This window comes from Rhincodon typus, chromosome 33 (genome assembly GCF_021869965.1).
Source record: "Rhincodon typus isolate 14 chromosome 33, sRhiTyp1.1, whole genome shotgun sequence".
NCBI classification, from domain to species: Eukaryota; Metazoa; Chordata; class Chondrichthyes; order Orectolobiformes; family Rhincodontidae; genus Rhincodon; species Rhincodon typus.
Genome location: NC_063364.1, coordinates 7511151 through 7528878, shown reverse-complemented (window position 1 = coordinate 7528878; position 17728 = coordinate 7511151). Strand labels below are relative to the sequence as shown.

The window sequence follows — 17728 nt, the reverse complement described above, 5'->3', positions numbered from 1 at the left end:
GTCTAGGCCCGAAACGTCAGCCTTCCTGCTCCTCTGATGCTGCTTGGCCTGCTGTGTTCATCCAGCTCTACACCTTGTTATCTCGTGTGTAAAATCTAATTGCTTTTGAAAATTTTCTTATGCTTTATACATTGTAACTTGCCTTTCTTTCCTGAATGCAGCTGGTATCTAAATAAAAGGCTATGAGCAAAGTATGCTTCCTTTAGAGATATTTACATATAACTAAATGAAATATAATTATTTTGCATTTTTGGAAGAAGTTTGAACTGAGATGGAATGAATTGCAAATGCAGGAGTAATGACACAGGTATGTGAATGTAACATATATGAAGTATGCAGAACCAGTGTGGTCCAGTACTAAGCTTCAACAAAGTGTGGAATTACGCTGATTGCTAAAGAATGGCAGTGGGGTCACTAAAATTAGCTTGATTCGTGGCTAGGAAGGTTGGGATGGAGACAGAAACAAAGGAATTTCCAGACTGCCGACTGCACTGGCTCTTGACAGGATTTGTATTTGGGAGTGACGGTGTAGCTGAGAGAGAGAGAGAGAGGGACACAGAGCAAAATTTTGGTAGCAGCAAGAGCAATTTCCCAAACTCTTCTTTTCCCAATGGTGCAAGCCACTGGGGGCAATTCTTGTCTACCTGCTTTCCACCCTGACCAGCCCGCCCTCCGCTGCTTCCTTACAAGTCAACTAACGCTATGCTCAGTATTTCCTCCAAAATGACCAAACATTTATGAACAAGGCCTTTGCCACCATGAAGAGTTTCTACAAGTTTGCATTGGCATCATGGAATTAGCTGACACTTGGCTCACAGGAAATGGCCACATTGTCTTCGGAGGGGGCGAGTGAAATATTAGCACAGACCAAATATTGCCTAACTAATAAGAAACAGACAGTTGGGATAAATGAGACATTTTTGGCAAACTAAAGAATGGTGCATCACAGGGATCAGTGTTGAGACTTCAACTATTTGCAATGTATAATAATGACTTGGATGATCTTTATTGTAGACAGATTTGCCTTCATTACAAAGATACATAGGAAAGCAACTTGTAAGGAGCATGCCATGAGTCTGTAATGGGATTTACAGAGGTAAAGGATATGGGACAAAAAATTGGCAGAATGGAGTATAATTTGGCTCAATATGAGATTGCCCACTTTGTCAGGAAGAATAGGAAAATAGAATATTATTCAAATAGAGACAGACTGCAGAATGCTGTAGTGCACAGGGATCTAGGTGACCTCGTATATGACTCACAAAATGAGGGCACAGAAAGCAATGAGGAAGGAAAATGGAATCTTGTCCTTTATTGCAATGAGAACACAGGATTTAAATAGGAATGTCTTGCCAAAACTGTACGTTGGTTAGAGCACACTTGGGATGCTGGATTCCAATTAAGGATGGAGAAATATTTTCCAATCAACTTGTTCAGAAATATTATTATACACCACTGGAGAAGGTGGAACTTGAAGTTAGGCCTCTTGAATCAAAGATTGCACCATTGCACAACATGAGACCTCAATTAAGGAGGGGTATACTCGCATTGGAAGCAGTTGAGAGAAGTTTCATTAGGCTGATTCCTGGAATGAAGGGATTGAGTTCGGAGGAAATGTTAAAGGGTTGGGGTTTAGAAGAGTGAGATGTGATCCAAGTGAAACATATAAAATTCTGAGGGGAAATGACAAGCTAGATCCTGAGAGAATATGTCCCCTGGTGAGGAGATCTAAAACTAGTGAGTTTACAAATTTAAAACAATATAAAAGTAAGAGGGCTCCCACTTAAGAGAGAGATGAGGAGGATTTTTTTCTCACAGAGGATTCTTTGTCGTTGAAATTCTTTTCCACAGACAGCAGTGAAGGCTGGGTCATTGAATACAATCAAGGTTGACATAATCAGGTTTTGGATTGACAATGAATGTGAGGATTACAGGGAAGGGGTTGTTTTGCAGTGGGCAGGCAAGGAAGTGGAAATGAGGCTACAATCTTATTATCTTTAAATTTATTGAACGGCAGAGAAGGTTCAACAAGTCAAAAGGCTCCCTCTCCTATTACTAATGATATTACATCCCTTGCTATGTGTTTGCAATTTCATCAATTGCTCTGTGTGCGCCATACGATAACACTATAACCCTTCTCACTAAATCCTTGATCTCTCTCTCCTTTGATCACCTTTAATCATTTTTGAGATTTGGCAATACTGGCAAAATCTGGACTTACAGTCCATCCAAAGTAGGAGCATAGGAACAGCAGTAGACCATTCAATCCCTCAAGCCTGTTCCACCATTCAATGAGATCTGTAGTCTACCTCCATATAGCTGCCTTTGGCCCATATCCCATTAATATCTTTGCTAAACAAAAATCGATCACATATGTGAGGAGTTTAGAAGTGGTGGGCCATTTTCTTGAACCACTGAGAATGACTTTACATAGCTAGATGGCTTGTCAGAGTACTGCAAAGGGCAGTTAAGAGTCAACTATACTGGAGAGGACAGGAGTCACATATAGAGTAGAACAGTTATTGGTGGCTGGTTCCCTCCTGAAAGGCACCTTAGTGAAGGAGTTAGGTTTCTATCACTGTCTGCCAGCTTCATGTTTATCTTCACTCTTTGTTATTACCAACTTCTTGAAAAAAGTGAATTCAAATATAAGCATAGATTATAGAGTTGGGATTTCAATTCATGCTTGCTGGATTTTTGTCCAGGCCTCTGGATTGCTATATTTATAACCACTATATTACTTCTCATGTCTCCTTCAAAATCTTCACCTTCTATCAATCTGCAAGCCCAGTCCAAACTCCTGATCAAGGTACACTTCCTCCTTCAGTTTGCACTAAACCACTCCAACCTTGAGGATTTGAATTCCACATTAACTCTGTTTTCCTGTTCCATTCTAAATTCAGATTTTAACCTCCCTCAGCCTGACTGCCCACAAACTCATCTAGTTACCTCACTGGCCTTGTCATTACCTGTGGCCTCTCCACTCCCTTGGTCTCACTCATTGGCAAAAACATCACTGCCATTCTCCAATCGGCTTCCAATCTCACTTCCTTCACCTTCCTCTGGAAAACTACAACTGTCTCCGAACAATTAAACCTTCTCCTCCAAGTTCAGCCTTTGGCTTTCCCTTCACCATAGTACTTCAACAGCTGCTTATCCAATTAGACACTCCCTCAGTTCCACCATTCATGTCCTTACCCCCATGAAAATTTTCACTCAATTCCATCCCAATTGGGGTGAAGAGGAAGCTGGCTAGGTACACAAGTGAGAAAGGAGCAGAGGATCTGCTACCAAGTGGTTGGAAGTAGCTTAAGTGGAACATAAACAGCAGCTTAAACCATTTTCTATAGATGTGGTGTCAATTGTAGAAACCCTCCAGTGTGGAAGCAGGCCATTCGGCCCATCACGTCCACATCACCCCTCCGAAGAGCATCCCACTATGATACAACCCCCTACCCTATTCCTGTAGCCTTTTATTTCCCATGGCTAACCCACCTACTCTACACATCCCTGAACACTATGGGCAATTTAGCACAGCCAATCCACCTAAGCTGCATATCTTTAGACTGTGGGAGAAAACCGGGGCACCTGGTGGAAACCCACGCAAACATGGGCAGAATGTGCAAACTCCACACAGACTGTCACCAAAGGCTGGAATCAAACCCGGCTCCCTGTCGCTGTGAGGCAGCAGTGCTAACCACTGAGCCACCGTGCCGCCACATCAAGTGACATGGCGTCCTCCGGCATAGAGCTCCTCTTCACTTGAACCAATTCATTGAACCATTCAGTCAGGCAGCCATCCTTCCAATCAACATTAAATGATTAAAGTCTTTAGGATGCTCGGTCAAAATAGATCATTACTCTAGGATCATTGTGTAATACAAAATTAACTCCCTTTTTTGTCGCCTCTCCTTGCTCCCTTTCCCATCAACAAGTGTGACAAATTCAGAAATGTATTTGTCCCTTGGTATGTGATATCCTGGTCCTCTGTTATTCCTTCACCAACCAACACAACCCTCCTGCAAGGTTCTGTGCATTCCTCTTGTGCTTGTTTTCCACTTCACCTGAAACTTGTCTTCTTCACTGGATCCAGCTCTGCTCTCTCAGCCCCACTCCCACAAAGCCGTTGACTATCCAGCTTCCCGAGCTGACCAGCGTCTGACCTCACACGCTTCCCTTTACTTCTCCCTTTGATTAACAATCCACTCTTCAAAACAAAATCCATCACTGACGTCTTTGTCTTCACAAACTACCTTCCCATTTCTCACATCAAAGTCAAAAACTGTGGATGCTGGAAATTTAAAATAAACACAGAAAATCTTCCCACACTGTAGCTGGCCTTGGGCTTCCTGGGCCTATCCTAGGTCCCACTACAGTGTTCCGAAGGAGATCAATGCAAGGTGGGGGGTGGGGGGGTAGAGACAATGTAGTTAATGTACCCGCCTCAACCACTTCTGCTGACAGCTCATTCCATATGTGTACCATGCTCTGTGTAAAAATATTGCCCCTCAGGTTCTCGTGTATTCTTTCCCCTTTTACCTTAAACTGATGTCCTCTAGTCCTCGATTCCCCAACCCTGGGAAAAAGATGGACTGCATTCACCCTATCCATGTCTCTCATGATCTTATACACTTCTATAAGATCCACCCTCAGTCTCCTACGCTCTAAAGAAAAAAGTCCAAGCTTGTCCAACCTCTTCCTACAATTCAGTCTCTTGAGTCCTGGCAATATCCTTTTAAATTTCTTCTGCTCTCTTTCCCGTTTAATAACATCCTTCCTACAGCAAGGTGACCAAAACTGAACACAATACTCCTCACTAACATCCTGTACAACTGCAACATAACTTCCCAACTTCTGTACTGAATGCCTTGACTGATGAAAGCCAGTGTGCCAAAAGCCTTCTTCACTGCCCTGCCTATCTGTGACTCCACTTTCAGAAAATCATGCACCTAGAACTCCAAGGTCCCTCTATTCCACTCCTTAAGACCCTACCATTTACCATGAAACTCCTGCCTTGATTTGACTTTCCAAAATGCAGTACCTCACACTTATCTATATTAAACTCCATTTGCCATTTCTTGGCCCACTTCCCCAGCTGATCAAGATTCTGCTGCAATTTCTGATAACCTTCTTCACTGTCCATAGTACCACCTATTGTAGTGTCATCCACAAACTTACTAATCATGCCTTGTGCATTCTCATCCAAATCATTGATATAGATAACAAACAGTAATGGACCCAGCACCAACTCCTGAGGCATGTCACTAGTCACAGGCCTCCAGTCTGACAAGCATCCCTCCACCATGACTCTCTTCTTCCTACCCTCAAGCCAATTGTGTATCTAATTTTCCAGCTCTCCCTGGATTCCATGTGATCTAACCTTCCAGTGCAGCCTACCATATGGAACCTTATCAAAGGCCTTACTGAAATCGATACAGACTACGTCTACCACCCTGCCCACCATTCCTGGTCACTTCCTTATCATCTGCATGCTGCCTCCCAGAGACAATGATCTGAAGAGATAGGGTCTGTTTCCATATGTCCAGCCTTAGTCCTATCCCTACCTGTCTTAACTCCTTCACTGCCTTTCCGTTGTGTGTGACTTCTGGATAAGACTTCTTATCCAGCACTCAGTCTTGGCTCAGTACCAAATTTCTCCAGTTGGGAACCTCCTAACCTTGACCCTATTATCAATTTCACATCCTCGCCACTATTCCTCTCTCTCCAGCAATCATCTACTAGTAGCTTCCATGTGATCCCTGAAACGAAGCTCCGATCTTTGTTTTATGACCATCACAAGGACTGCTAACTTTCTCCCCTGCCTCTGCTTTGGCAGCTCAAACTCTAAGCCAGGCTTGCTGTGTTCTTCCAGCCTCTTGTTTGATATTGTCAGTGTCTGACTGAGAGACATATTTTTAAAAAAATACAGACTTTCTCAGGCTTGACTGTAATGCATTCTCACAGTTAGAAAGCTAACACATTGCTATCTAAGCATGGAACTGCAGCAAGTGGGTATATGGCTGTGCCCAGCTACAGGACATGGTAGGAAGGTTAAGGAGAGACATCTGTTTAGGTATGTCAGTGTTATTAATGTGTCTAAAATAGGATAAAATGAGAAAATCATGGCTATAAATTGACAATAATAGGAGACCAGCCTAATCTCAACACTGTGGAATGCCAAAACAGCCTTAGCCCCTTGCTGATGAAGCCTGCAAGATGAAAATCTCTGAGTGGCATCTCAATAATGATTCTCATATTTACAATTTATTTTTTACTCATTTTTGGGATGTGGGCATCGCTGGCTGGCCAGCATTTATTGCCCATTCTTAGTTGCCCTTGAGAGCTGCCTTCTTGAACTGCTGCAGTCCACCTGCTCTGGTTGACACACAATGCCCTTAGGAAGAGAATTCCAAGATTTTGACCCAGCGACAGTGAAGTAACAGAATGAGTGACCAACACGGAGAATGTCCTGCACACCAACGGCTCCCAGTCTGACAACTACCTGCTTGCCCTCTCTAAATGTCTAATGCTTGTTGGGATTCCATCCCACAGGGACCACGCCTCTCTCAGCACTTCATCTGTAAGGCTATTTCTGATATGTGAGTCAATGCAGTGTATTTCTGTGGGTGAGGGAACAGGGAAGGGAATTGCACCCTTTGAATTTCCTGCAGAAGCTGTGACTCTCCCTCCTTGCACTGAGGTTGACATTTAGTAACTTGGGATTTTCTCCTGGAATTCTGGGTTCAGCTATTAACTGGTTAAATTCGCCAGAACAGCAATATTCTTTTAACTTTAATTGGGAGCTGAAATTCTGTCCTAAAGCCATTCATTGTATATTGTTTTTAAAGTAAGTTCTGCCCAAGCCATTTATTTTGTACCTGAAAACAACTGGGAGCTTTAAAAGTTTCTATTAAAACAACGAGAGGGTAAATTTAATGGCCAGCCACGTAAAAGGTTGATCTCTGCTCAGCCGCTATCCCTGTCACCACACCGCACCCCCTGCCCCAGCACTCCAATTTTATCTGCTTCCTGTTCCTCTGCGCCTCTCTTCAGTTACTCCCTGGATTTGAAGCAAGTAGTGCAGTTAAGATTTCACACAGCACCGTCTCAGACACAATCCTGCTTTCCGTGCCTGGGCTAGGCGCAAGTGCATTTTGCCAACGGGGGGCGGAATCCAGGCAAAAGGTTCTCAAAACATGCAATTGTGCGAATGCGAGACGAAGTGAATCAGTACATTATTGAACCGACTGCTTTTGGCTTTCGGAAAAGGAAAAAGAGAAAACAAAGACAAAAACAAAACAAAAGCAACTTTTTCACTGACCTGTCCCTACTGCGCCTTGATGGGAAAGCTGCGTTGCAACCTCCAACTGTGCACAGGTGCATCTCCTTTAGATGCACATTTTTGTAATGCAACTTAACACTGTAAGAACTTTTAAACACCTTCTTGCAGACATAGCAATAGTTAGGATTAGAAGTACCCTGATTATCCCCCTTATCTGCAACCAGGTGCAGATATGTGCAGCCATTCACCGCTGGGCTCTCGGAGCAAGGTGAGCCAGGCCTCCGATGCAGTAATGCACTGCTAAAGCCTCCATTCAGCAACCCGTGCTGCACTTCTTTAGAATTGTTCGTGGGTTGCAACCAACCTTCTGATTTAAATACCAGGCCCTCGCCACTGTCTGGTTCAAACTCCCTTCGTTCCTCACCAGGGGACGAAATGATTACAGTTTTTGCCTGCATATAAGCATCTCCATTTTCCAAGTGTAGTGGGCTGTTGGCTGATTTCTCCCCAGTATCTGCTTTATTGCTGGCAGGGACCAACTCTCGGTGCTGCCCTTTGGGGCTCTGCTCCTCGGTATCAGACAGATAACTCAGCCCACTTTCCGTTCTTTGTAAACCGTCTTTGAGACGCTGAAACCGAGTGTCACCTCTACGTTGTGCAGCTGCCCCACTACTGTCAAGAGGTCCACCTTCAGGCTCCTCCAAGCCTTCCATACTTTCTTTCTCGATTTTAACAGGCATGCTCGATTTCCGGGATTTCTTTTTTGGCACAGGGGGCTGCTCTGGGATTGAGGGAGCCGGGACTGGCAAATGCGGGAGGGCGTCCTGAGGGATGGCGAGTTCAGATGGTGGTACCAGGCTGCGATAGAACGGGAGAACTGGTTGCACGGTCTTCAGGTTTTGGAACATGGTGCTGTGCCCGGCATTGCAAGTGCCAGTCTGAATGTTGTTTGCCGGATCTGCACGGGGATTATCAAACGCTGGGAGCGAGCGGGCATCAGTGCCAGGGCAGTGAGTGATATCGAGCTTCCTGTTATTGACTTGGATCACTGTCGTTAAGGAGCAGTTCCTGAGATCTTTGTCACGGTTGTTTTTCATGGTGGGCATGTGAAGCCTGGGGTTGGGGTTCGAGCTGTGGCGATTGCGGCTGCGAAGGGAACTAAAGACCATATTGCAGCCTTCCACGGTGCATTTGTGCTTAATTTTCAGGTGAACGGCGTTGTAATGAATCTTCAATGTGCCTTTATCATAAAAAGTCTTCTCGCACGCACTGCAGTAAACACGCCCCTTGTTTGTTAGGGAACCAGCTTTCTCCACACATTTCCCTCTGATGTGAGAAGGCACATACAGCTGCTCGATATCGTGTTTGGGTGTTACACTCAATGCAGGGGATATCACGCCACTGTACTCACTGGTGGAGTTATTCTTGGCATCAAGGTGAACACCGTCTTGGGAATTCTGGCTGCTTTCCTCAGGACTGGGAAAAGAGTCAGCTTGGGCATTCACGAGAAAGCCTTTATTGACAGGAACTGGAATTTCCTGCTTGGTTTCTCGTGGCCTGTCTTGAGGCTGATCAAGGAGGAAACTTTTGGGTGATGCCCCGAGCAGAGGCATCGGTATCGGATTAAAGAACTGGAACGGTAACATAAAAGCCAGATTGTTCACAATGTTCTCAAAGTGATAGGCGCTGCTGGCGTTCAGTTTCTCAGGCTGGGCGGCTAGCACAGGGTTTCGGGTTTGGTTGCTGCTCTCTATAAAGGCTCGGATGTCGGAGTTATTTTTGGTCGGTGGGACTACCACAGCATGTCCCTCCTTCTCCTGAATTGCCATGAGTTCGACGATGGATTTGGTCTCCCCGAAACGAAGGAATTGGTTGAGGGAGACCATTTCTTCCTCATAGGTCATTATGCTCCATCGATCAAGCACTTTTCCTGAGGCATCCTATAACACAAGAATTGGCATGGAATAAGACTCTAATATAGTTTGGCATGATGTACTTTATTGTCAATGTCTCTAAATGTGAGTACCAGTTTCCCTACAGGTCCCTCCATTGAAGGGCACATGGCAGAGTGCTGTGGGCAGGGAAATAAAGATTCTCTACTGTATGCTGGCTATGGGTGAGGGTCCCAGCAATCAGTACAGATTCAGAATGGTGCCCCCATTATATCAAGTCCAGCAAACAGTGCAATAGTTTTTACACAAGCATCTCATTTGGCTCCCACACAGTTTAACAATTGACTAAGAATCCCAATATTTCAAATGCTCAAAGAACCAGTCAAACATTTTTGTTTCATTTGGATGAGCTTTAGCAATTTTCACACAAGCTGCTGATAAGGAACAAATATTAAAGCATGGCCTGAGGTAGAGTAAGACAAAGGCACAATTAAATCATAACAATCCCACAGGAATTAGACATTTTTACACCATCATTCAAGGGAACTAGGTCAAGGATGGGGCTAGCTTTTTCTCTCAACTCTGGCTCCCTGCCAGCTGATGCAAGTTTAATTATTTATGATGACAAAAGTGGCCATGAAAAAGACTGTTTTTCTTTGGGGACAACTTACCTCATCAAGGGGAAAGAGGGTGCTCCATCTTTAGAAAGAAAACTGAAAACTCAAAATAAGTGCTCACAAGTTAAACGAACATTGATAAAATCACCTAGCATTCTTGAAATTCAGAGGTAAAATGGCTCAACAGATTTAACTCATTTAACAACAGATATAACATCTCCTCTCTAAGATATACCTAAATAAATAATTAATCCAGTTTGTATTAATAACTGGGGCACAGGCTTTGAGGTGACCTCTGAAAGCATTGAGACATATTGCTAACTGGAGGGATTTTGGAAGATAATTTGAGAGTGCAGGTGTGATGATACTATGGCTTTAAGAGGTGTATTTTGTCCTTTTTTTTAAACCAAGATTGGGTTACCAAGGTTGAGATTGGTCTGCTTCAAGCCAATAAAGTAAATAGCCTGTGAGGCTTTGGGTATTAAATTTGGAACAATAGAAGCAGCCTGAATGGGTGGGGTCAAGCCCCCTCTGAACCAGGATGTTACTGCTATCATGAAGCTGGAAGCTATTATTTCTCTCTCTGTTACAGCTAAAAGCTTGGGTTTTCTTCCTGCTGTTAGAATTGCATGTGAGACAATCTGTTTTAGTGAATTTGCCTTGGCTAAGGGTGTGTTTATGGGATGTTACTATATTGGAACAGTTGCTGTTTAGTAATTAAATAAGCTATTATTCTGTTAAGTTCTCCAGTAGACTTAAATTTGGACCAATTCTTCTTTCTTTCATTTGTATTTTAACTTTAGAGTAAGAATAAAGTGTGTTTTGCTTCAACCTTGGTAGTTTGACCAGTGGAATTATATCTGGAACACAGCACCTTACACTTGCCCAATAAAAATAAGAAAAAGTTGGAGTCCAGGGTATCTTCTTAATTTATTTTGAGGGGGTTTAGTCTGGTCCACAAAACAGGCATTTGGTCGTTTAAGACTGCATCATCAATGATGAAGCTGAAGATGATGCTAAAGGGCAGAGAAAGGGGACAGGGAGAGAATTACAGTAGAGGTTTGAATTATAAAGAAAGGCTGGGACTTCTTTCACTGGCATGTAGGATGTTGAGAGGTGACCTTATGGAGGTTTCGATATCATAAGGGGTATAGGTTGGGTTAATACTAAGTGTCTTTTCCCTAGGATGGGGGATTTCAAGATTAGGGGGCATATTTTTAAGATAAGAGGAGAAAGATCTTAAAAAGATGTGAAGGGCAAATTCTTTACACAGAGGATGGTTCATGTGTGGAATGAATTTCCTGAGGAAGTGGGCACAATTACAACATTTAAAAGACATTTAGATAAGTACATGAATAGGAAAGGTTTGGAGGGATATGGGCCAGGAGCAGGCAGGTGGGACTAGTTTAGTTTGGGATTATGTTCAGCATGGATTGATCAGACTGAAGGGTCTGTTTCCATTCTGTATGACTCTACACGTGGGGTTTGTACACTGGGACACAGGGAGGAGGAAAGGTACTGAGTTAGGGTGGCTGACAGCATGAAGAAATGTGTAAATAAGGATGAGGGTATGAAAATTGATGCACTGGTGATATCTAATTCAGAGATGATGGAAATAGGTACAAGGTAGATAAATGGCAGAGTTACATCAGCTGGAATCTGTGCAGAATCGGATTTGGCAAATGAGGAAAACTGTTTCTAGCAAAAAACCAAAACAGCTGAAGGAATTTAATCTCGAGGTGGTAAATGATATTCCTGAGAATTTCAACACTGACAGAGGAAGGGTGATGTTGGGTTTCAACAGACTGTTCTGCCTGTACTGTATTGGGAGTGTGTAATTAGAGTTCCATAGGGACAGGGTTTGAAATTCAATACCTATTCCTGAGGGATCTTGGCAGAATGTCTGTGCAAAGGATGTTTTCTCTTACAGATGAATCTAGAACTAGTGGGTTTCACAGAGGGATCACGCACAGGAATGAGGCAAAATTGTTTTTCATAGTGGTCTCAGAACTCTCTTCCTGAAATTCAGTGGCAGTAATATGTTTAGGGCAGAGGTGGATAGATCCTTGGTAAGAAAAGGTGGAGATTGAAAGGTTATTAGGAAAGGGCAGGAATATGGATTTGAGGTTACAATAAGATCAGACATGGTCTTATTTAATCGAGGGTCCAAAGTGCTTGCTTTCTTGCTGATGTCTCCTTCACCCTGCGTAAGGAGGGATTGCGAACTACAGTCTCTAGTTTCTGAATACTTCTTCTCAGGTACTAAAGGAGAGCATCTTGGGTGAACCTGAAGTAGTTTCAAATTCCTCTATTCACTTGCAACTCTTGTGGATTTTGTCATCAGGAAAATGATTGAATTGGAAATGCTGCCAAAGGAGGGACAGCAAAAGAAGACAGCACTATCTCAGGTTGGGCCACAGCTCTCTATTGCCTGTAGTCATTAACACAGCCAGTGAAATCACATAGGTTCCAACAAAGGAAAAGATTGTCTTCGGGTATCAGATGAGGTAAAGGGGAGGTGTGGTCCTCACTTTAACAATAATAATTTGCATTCATACAGCAACTTCAGCTCAGTAAAGCATCACAAGGAGCTCCAAACCAAACCAAACTTGGCCATTAATAAAAGCTGTTCTCCAAAGATGTTATGAACATTTAAATCAGGAAAAACAGAGAAGGCAGATGGTCATTTCCTGACTGTCAGGAAATATTAGGATTGGTGACTGAACTGTTGATCAAAGATGTAATTTTTAAGCTTTGTATTAAAGGAGCAGATCCAGACTGAGAGCAATGTTTGCTTTAGAGTTTCTTGTTCTGCATGGTCCATTTTTCTCAATAGTTATTTTTAGTTCTTGGTATTTTGTATGCTTACTTATCACGCAGCAACACCTACATGGTTCAGTCATAGTTATAGAGTCATACAGCACGGAAACAGACCCTTCGGTCCAAATATCCATGGTGACCATGTTCCAAAACTAAACTAGTCCAACTTACCTGGGTTTGGCCAATATCCTTCCATAACCTTTCCTATTCATGTACTTATCCAAAAGACTTTTAAATATTGTAACTGTACCTGCATCCACCAGTTTCTCTGGAAGTTCATTCCACACACGAACCACTCTGTGTAAAAAAGTTGTCCCTCATGTCCTTTTTAAAACTTTCTCCTCTCACCTTAAAAAATATGCCCCCTAGTCTTGAACTCCCCCACCCAAGGGAAAAGACCCTTGCTATTCACCTTATCTATGTTCCTCATGATTTTATAAACCTCAATAAGGCTACCCCTCAACCTCCTACGCACCAGTGAACAAAGTCCCAGCTTATCCAGCCTACTTTTATTTCTCAAATCCTCCGGTCCCGGCAACATCCTGGTAAATCTTTTCTGAACCCTCCTCCAATTTAATAATATCCTCCCTGTAGCAGGGCAACCAGAACTGCACACAGTACTCCAGAGGCCTCACCATTGCCCTGTAAAACCTCAACACAATGTCCCAACTCCTATACTCAAAGGTCTGTGCAATGAAGGGATACACTTGATCAAGTCCTGGAGTTTTATGGATAGTAGGAACTGCAGATGCTGGAGAATCTGATATAACACGGTGTGGAGCTGGATGAACACAGCAGGCCAAGCAGCATCATAGGAGCAGGAAAGCTGATGTTTCGGGCCTAGACCCTTCTTCAGAAATGGGGGAGGGGAAGGGGGTTCTGAAATAAATAGGGAGAGAGGGGGAGGTGGATAGAAGATGGATAGAGGAGAAGATAGGTGGAGAGGAGACAGACAGGTTAAAGAGGCGGGGATGGAGCCAGTAAAGGTGAGTGTAGGTGGGGAGTTAGGGAGGGGATAGGTCAGTCCAGGGAGGACGGACAGGTCAAGGGGGTGGGAATGAGGCTAGTAGGTAGGAGATGGGGGTGGGGTTTGAGGTGGGAGGAGGGGATAGGTGGGAGGATGGACAGGTTAGGGAGGCGGGGACAAGCTGGGCTGGTTTTGGGATGTGGTAGGGGGAGGGGAGATTTTGAAGCTTGTGAAGTCAACATTGATACCATTGGGCTGCAGGGTTCCCAAGCGGAATATGAGGTGCTGTTCCTGCAACCTTGGGTGGCATCGTTGTGGCCCTGCAGGAGGCCCAGGATGGACATGTCGTCTGAGGAATGGGAGGGGGAGTTGAAATGGTTCGCAACTGGGAGGTGCAATTGTTTAGTGCGAACCGCGAGTAGGTGTTCTGCAAAGCGGTCCCCAAGCCTCGGCTTGGTTTCCCCGATGTAGAGGAGGCCACAACGGGAACAGCGGATACAGTATACCACATTAGCAGATGTGCAGGTGAACATCTGCTTAATGTGGAAAGTCTTCTTGGGGCCTGGGATGGGGGTGAGGGGGGAGGTGTAGGGGCAGCTGTAGCACTTCCTGCGGTTGCAGGGAAAAGTGCCGGGTGTGGTGGGGCTGGAGGGGAGTGTGGAGCGGACAAGGGAGTCCCGGAGAGAGCGGTCCCTCCAGAAAGCAGATAAGGGTGGGGAGGGAAAAATGTCTTTGGTGGTAGGGTCGGATTGCAGATGGCGGAAGTGTCGGAGGATGATGCGTTGGATCTGGAGGAGGTTGGTGGGGTGGTACGTGAGGACGAGGGGGATTCTGTTTTGGTTGTTATTGTGGGGAGGGGGTGTGAGGGATGAGTTGCGGGAAATGCGGGAGACACAGTCGAGGGCGTTCTCGACCACTGAGGGGGGGAAGTTGCGGTCCTTGAAAAACGAGGACATCTGAGATGTTCGGGACTGGAATGCCTCATCCTGAGAGTTGATGCGGTGGAGGTGAAGGAATTGGGAATAGGGGATGGCAATTTTGCAGGAAGGTGGGTGGGAGGAGTTGTATTCTAGGTAGTTGTGGGAGTCGGTGGGCTTGAAATGGATATCAGTTTCCGGGAGGTTCCCCTCCCCCATTTCTGAAGAAGGGTCTAGGCCTGAAACGTCAGCTTTCCTGCTCCTCTGATGCTGCTTGCCCTGCTGTGTTCATCTAGCTCGACACCTTGTTATCCTGGAGTTTTATTCCCATTTATGTTTCTATGACCTCCAGCACTTCCTCTTCTGGAATGTGAACTGTTTTAAATCATTAATGTTTATTTCCCCAAGTTCTTTGGTCTCCATGTCTTTCTCCACATTAGAAACTGATGCAAAATATTCATTTAGTATCTCTCCCATCTCCTGAGGTTGGACAGATAAATGAACTCATTAATGTTTAAACAGCCCTATTCTCTCTCCAGTTGTTCTTTTGCTCTTAATGTACTTGTGAAATCTCTTTGGATTATCCTTAATCTTACCTGCCAATGCTATCTTATATCCTTCTTTGCCCTCCTGGTTTCCCTGTTCAGAATGCCCCTACACTCTTCTTACTCTTCAAGAGATTCATTTGAACCCAGTTGTCTGTATCTAACATATGATTCTTTCTTACTCTTGACTAGAACCTCAATATCTTTATTCATTCATTGTTCTTACCCTTCATTCTAACAGAAACATAGTGCCTCCAAACTCTCGTTATCACTTTTTTGAAAGCCTCTCACCTGTCTGTCATCCCTTTACCTGTGAGCAGTCTACTCCAATTAACTTTTGAAAGTTCTTGTCTCATACCATTAAAGTTTGCCTTACTCCAGTTAAAAACTTTAACTTTTTATGGAAGGCTGATCCTTTTCCATATGTATTTTAAAATTAATAGAATTATGATCACTTGTCCCAAAGTGTTCCCCTACGAACACTTCAGTCACTTGCCCTGCCTTATTTCCCAAGAGAAGGTCAAGTTTTGCTCCTTCTCTAGTAGGCACATTTACATATTGATAAAGACGATTTTCTTGAACACATTTAACAAATTCCTTACCATCCAAGCCTTTATGGCAGTCCATGATGGCAGTCCCAGTCAATGTTTGGAAAATTAAAATCCCCTACTATTTTACCACTATTATTCTTACAGAAATCTGAGATCTCTCTACATATTTGTTCCTCAATTTCCCTCTGACTACTGGGAGGTGTACAGTACAATCCTATCAAAATGATCATCCGTACCTTATTTCTAATTTCTACCCATATAGTTTCAGTTTATGATCCTTCAGAAATATCCTCTCTAATTAATGTTTTCCTTAATCAAAAGCTGCACTCCCTCTCCTCTCTTGCCTCCCTTTCTATCCTTCCTATAGCATCTAAAACCAGGAATATTGAGCTGCCATTCCGGTCTTCCCTCAGCCAAGTTTCTGTAATAGCTAAGACGTCCCAGTTCCATATTCTCATAAATGCTCTGAGTTCATCAGCCTTATCTATAAGACCCTTGCATCGAAATAAATGCAGTTTAATTCTTCAGAGTTACCTCGTTCTCTGACTCACTCTTGTCGCCCTTTTCAAATTAAATTGCTCTTCTTCGATTCAGAACCATCCTCACCTGTTTTTCTATTTTTACTGTTAGTGAGGAACTCCACCTCATCTCCTCTACTAGTTGCTGTTAGGCCTGCTAAATGGCTGCAACTTGGAGGCACCAATGTTGAAAAGAGTGAGAGACAGATAAAGGAGTTGAGGATTTCAGTATAAGATCATGATGCTCAAAGAATGACCACCAAAAGAGCAGCAACTAAAGATGCAGATGCAGAAGAGCCCAGAATTGGAGAGATCTCTGCAGTTGCAGAACTGGGGCAGTAGGACACAGAGAGGGGCAAGAGAAGGGAGGGATTACAACACAAATATAAACATTTCCTGTGCTCCCAGAGGATGGATCAAATTTGGAAATGAAGGATTTTCTGAGGGGTCCTCTTCAATGTATTATGCCTGTCCTTTGGCTAATTGTGGATTTTTATTTCATTGCGTTGAGGCTGTTGGGCACAATTTTATCGGAGATAGACTAACCAGGCATAAGGGAGGAAACAGGTGCTGATATACCGAGGTTGCAATGTAATGTTAGACATCAACCTCCTTCCTTCAATGGTTCATAACAGCATGTTTTGAGGAAGCCGGAGGGATTTACTGGCTCAGTGTAATGAATAGATTTCATTAATACCCGGGATCCATTGGACTCCATTCAGAATGTTCAAATTCAACGTTTCAAACCCTCCAAACCAAAATCTGCTGAAAGCCATATTCTATTATGAATCGGTTTTCCTGGATGAGTTTTCCTGTTCCTGGTGGCAGAGTAAGATACTCCAGTCAGAGCTCCTCTGCTCACCAGTCTCTTTTCCTTTGACTTTCTTTTTGTTTTACGCCTCTTTGCAATACTTTTTCTTTTCCACCACAACACCTCCCACCCCCACCCTGACCCCCCACCCCCAACTTTTAACTACCTCGACCTGGAGAACGGAGCCAAGGGAGACAAGTTGCGACCAGAGCCTGGATGGGCAGTGAGCACGCAGGCTGACACCTGCAGTGGCAGCACAGCTAGCGTGGGCCAGGGCCGAGTCCCACAATGACTGCAGCAGAGTGAACACGGGCCGATTCGCAAAGTGGGGAGCAGAGCAAGGATGAACCAGAGCAGGATCACAGCGCGCAGGCCGGGACCTGGAGCAGGATCACAGCGCACAGGCCGGGACCCCGAGCAGGAGCGCAGCGCACAGGCCGGACCCCGAGCAGGAGCTCAGCGCACAGGCCGGGACCCCGAGCAGGAGCGCAGCGCACAGGCCGGGACCCCGAGCAGGAGCAGAGCGAGTGGGCCGGGTCCCGGAGCAGGAGCAGAGGGAGTGGGCCGGGTCCCAGAGCAGGAGCAGAGCGAGTGGGCCGGGTCCCGGAGCAGGAGCAGAGCGAGCGGGCCAGGTCCTGGAGCAAGAGCAGAGCGAGCGGGCCGGGTCCCACAGCAGGAGCAGAATGATTGGGACGGGTCCCAGAGCAGGAGCAGAGCGACTGGGCCGGGTCCCAGAGCAGGAGCAGAATGATCGGGACGGGTCCCAGAGTAGGAGCTGAGAGAGTGGGCCGGGTCCCAGAGCGACAGC

General features: G+C 44.7%; 1 protein-coding gene across 1 annotated transcript in view; it reads right to left on the bottom strand.

Annotated features, from left to right (window-relative positions):
• The window catches only part of bnc1 (basonuclin 1), a 107523-nt gene that overhangs the window by 6482 nt on the left and 83313 nt on the right, over positions 1-17728 (bottom strand). Inside the window, exon 4 of the mRNA XM_020528550.2 lies at positions 7322-9222. Coding sequence (XP_020384139.2) covers positions 7322-9222 — 1901 coding nt within the window. The remainder of the gene's footprint in view (positions 1-7321; positions 9223-17728) is intronic.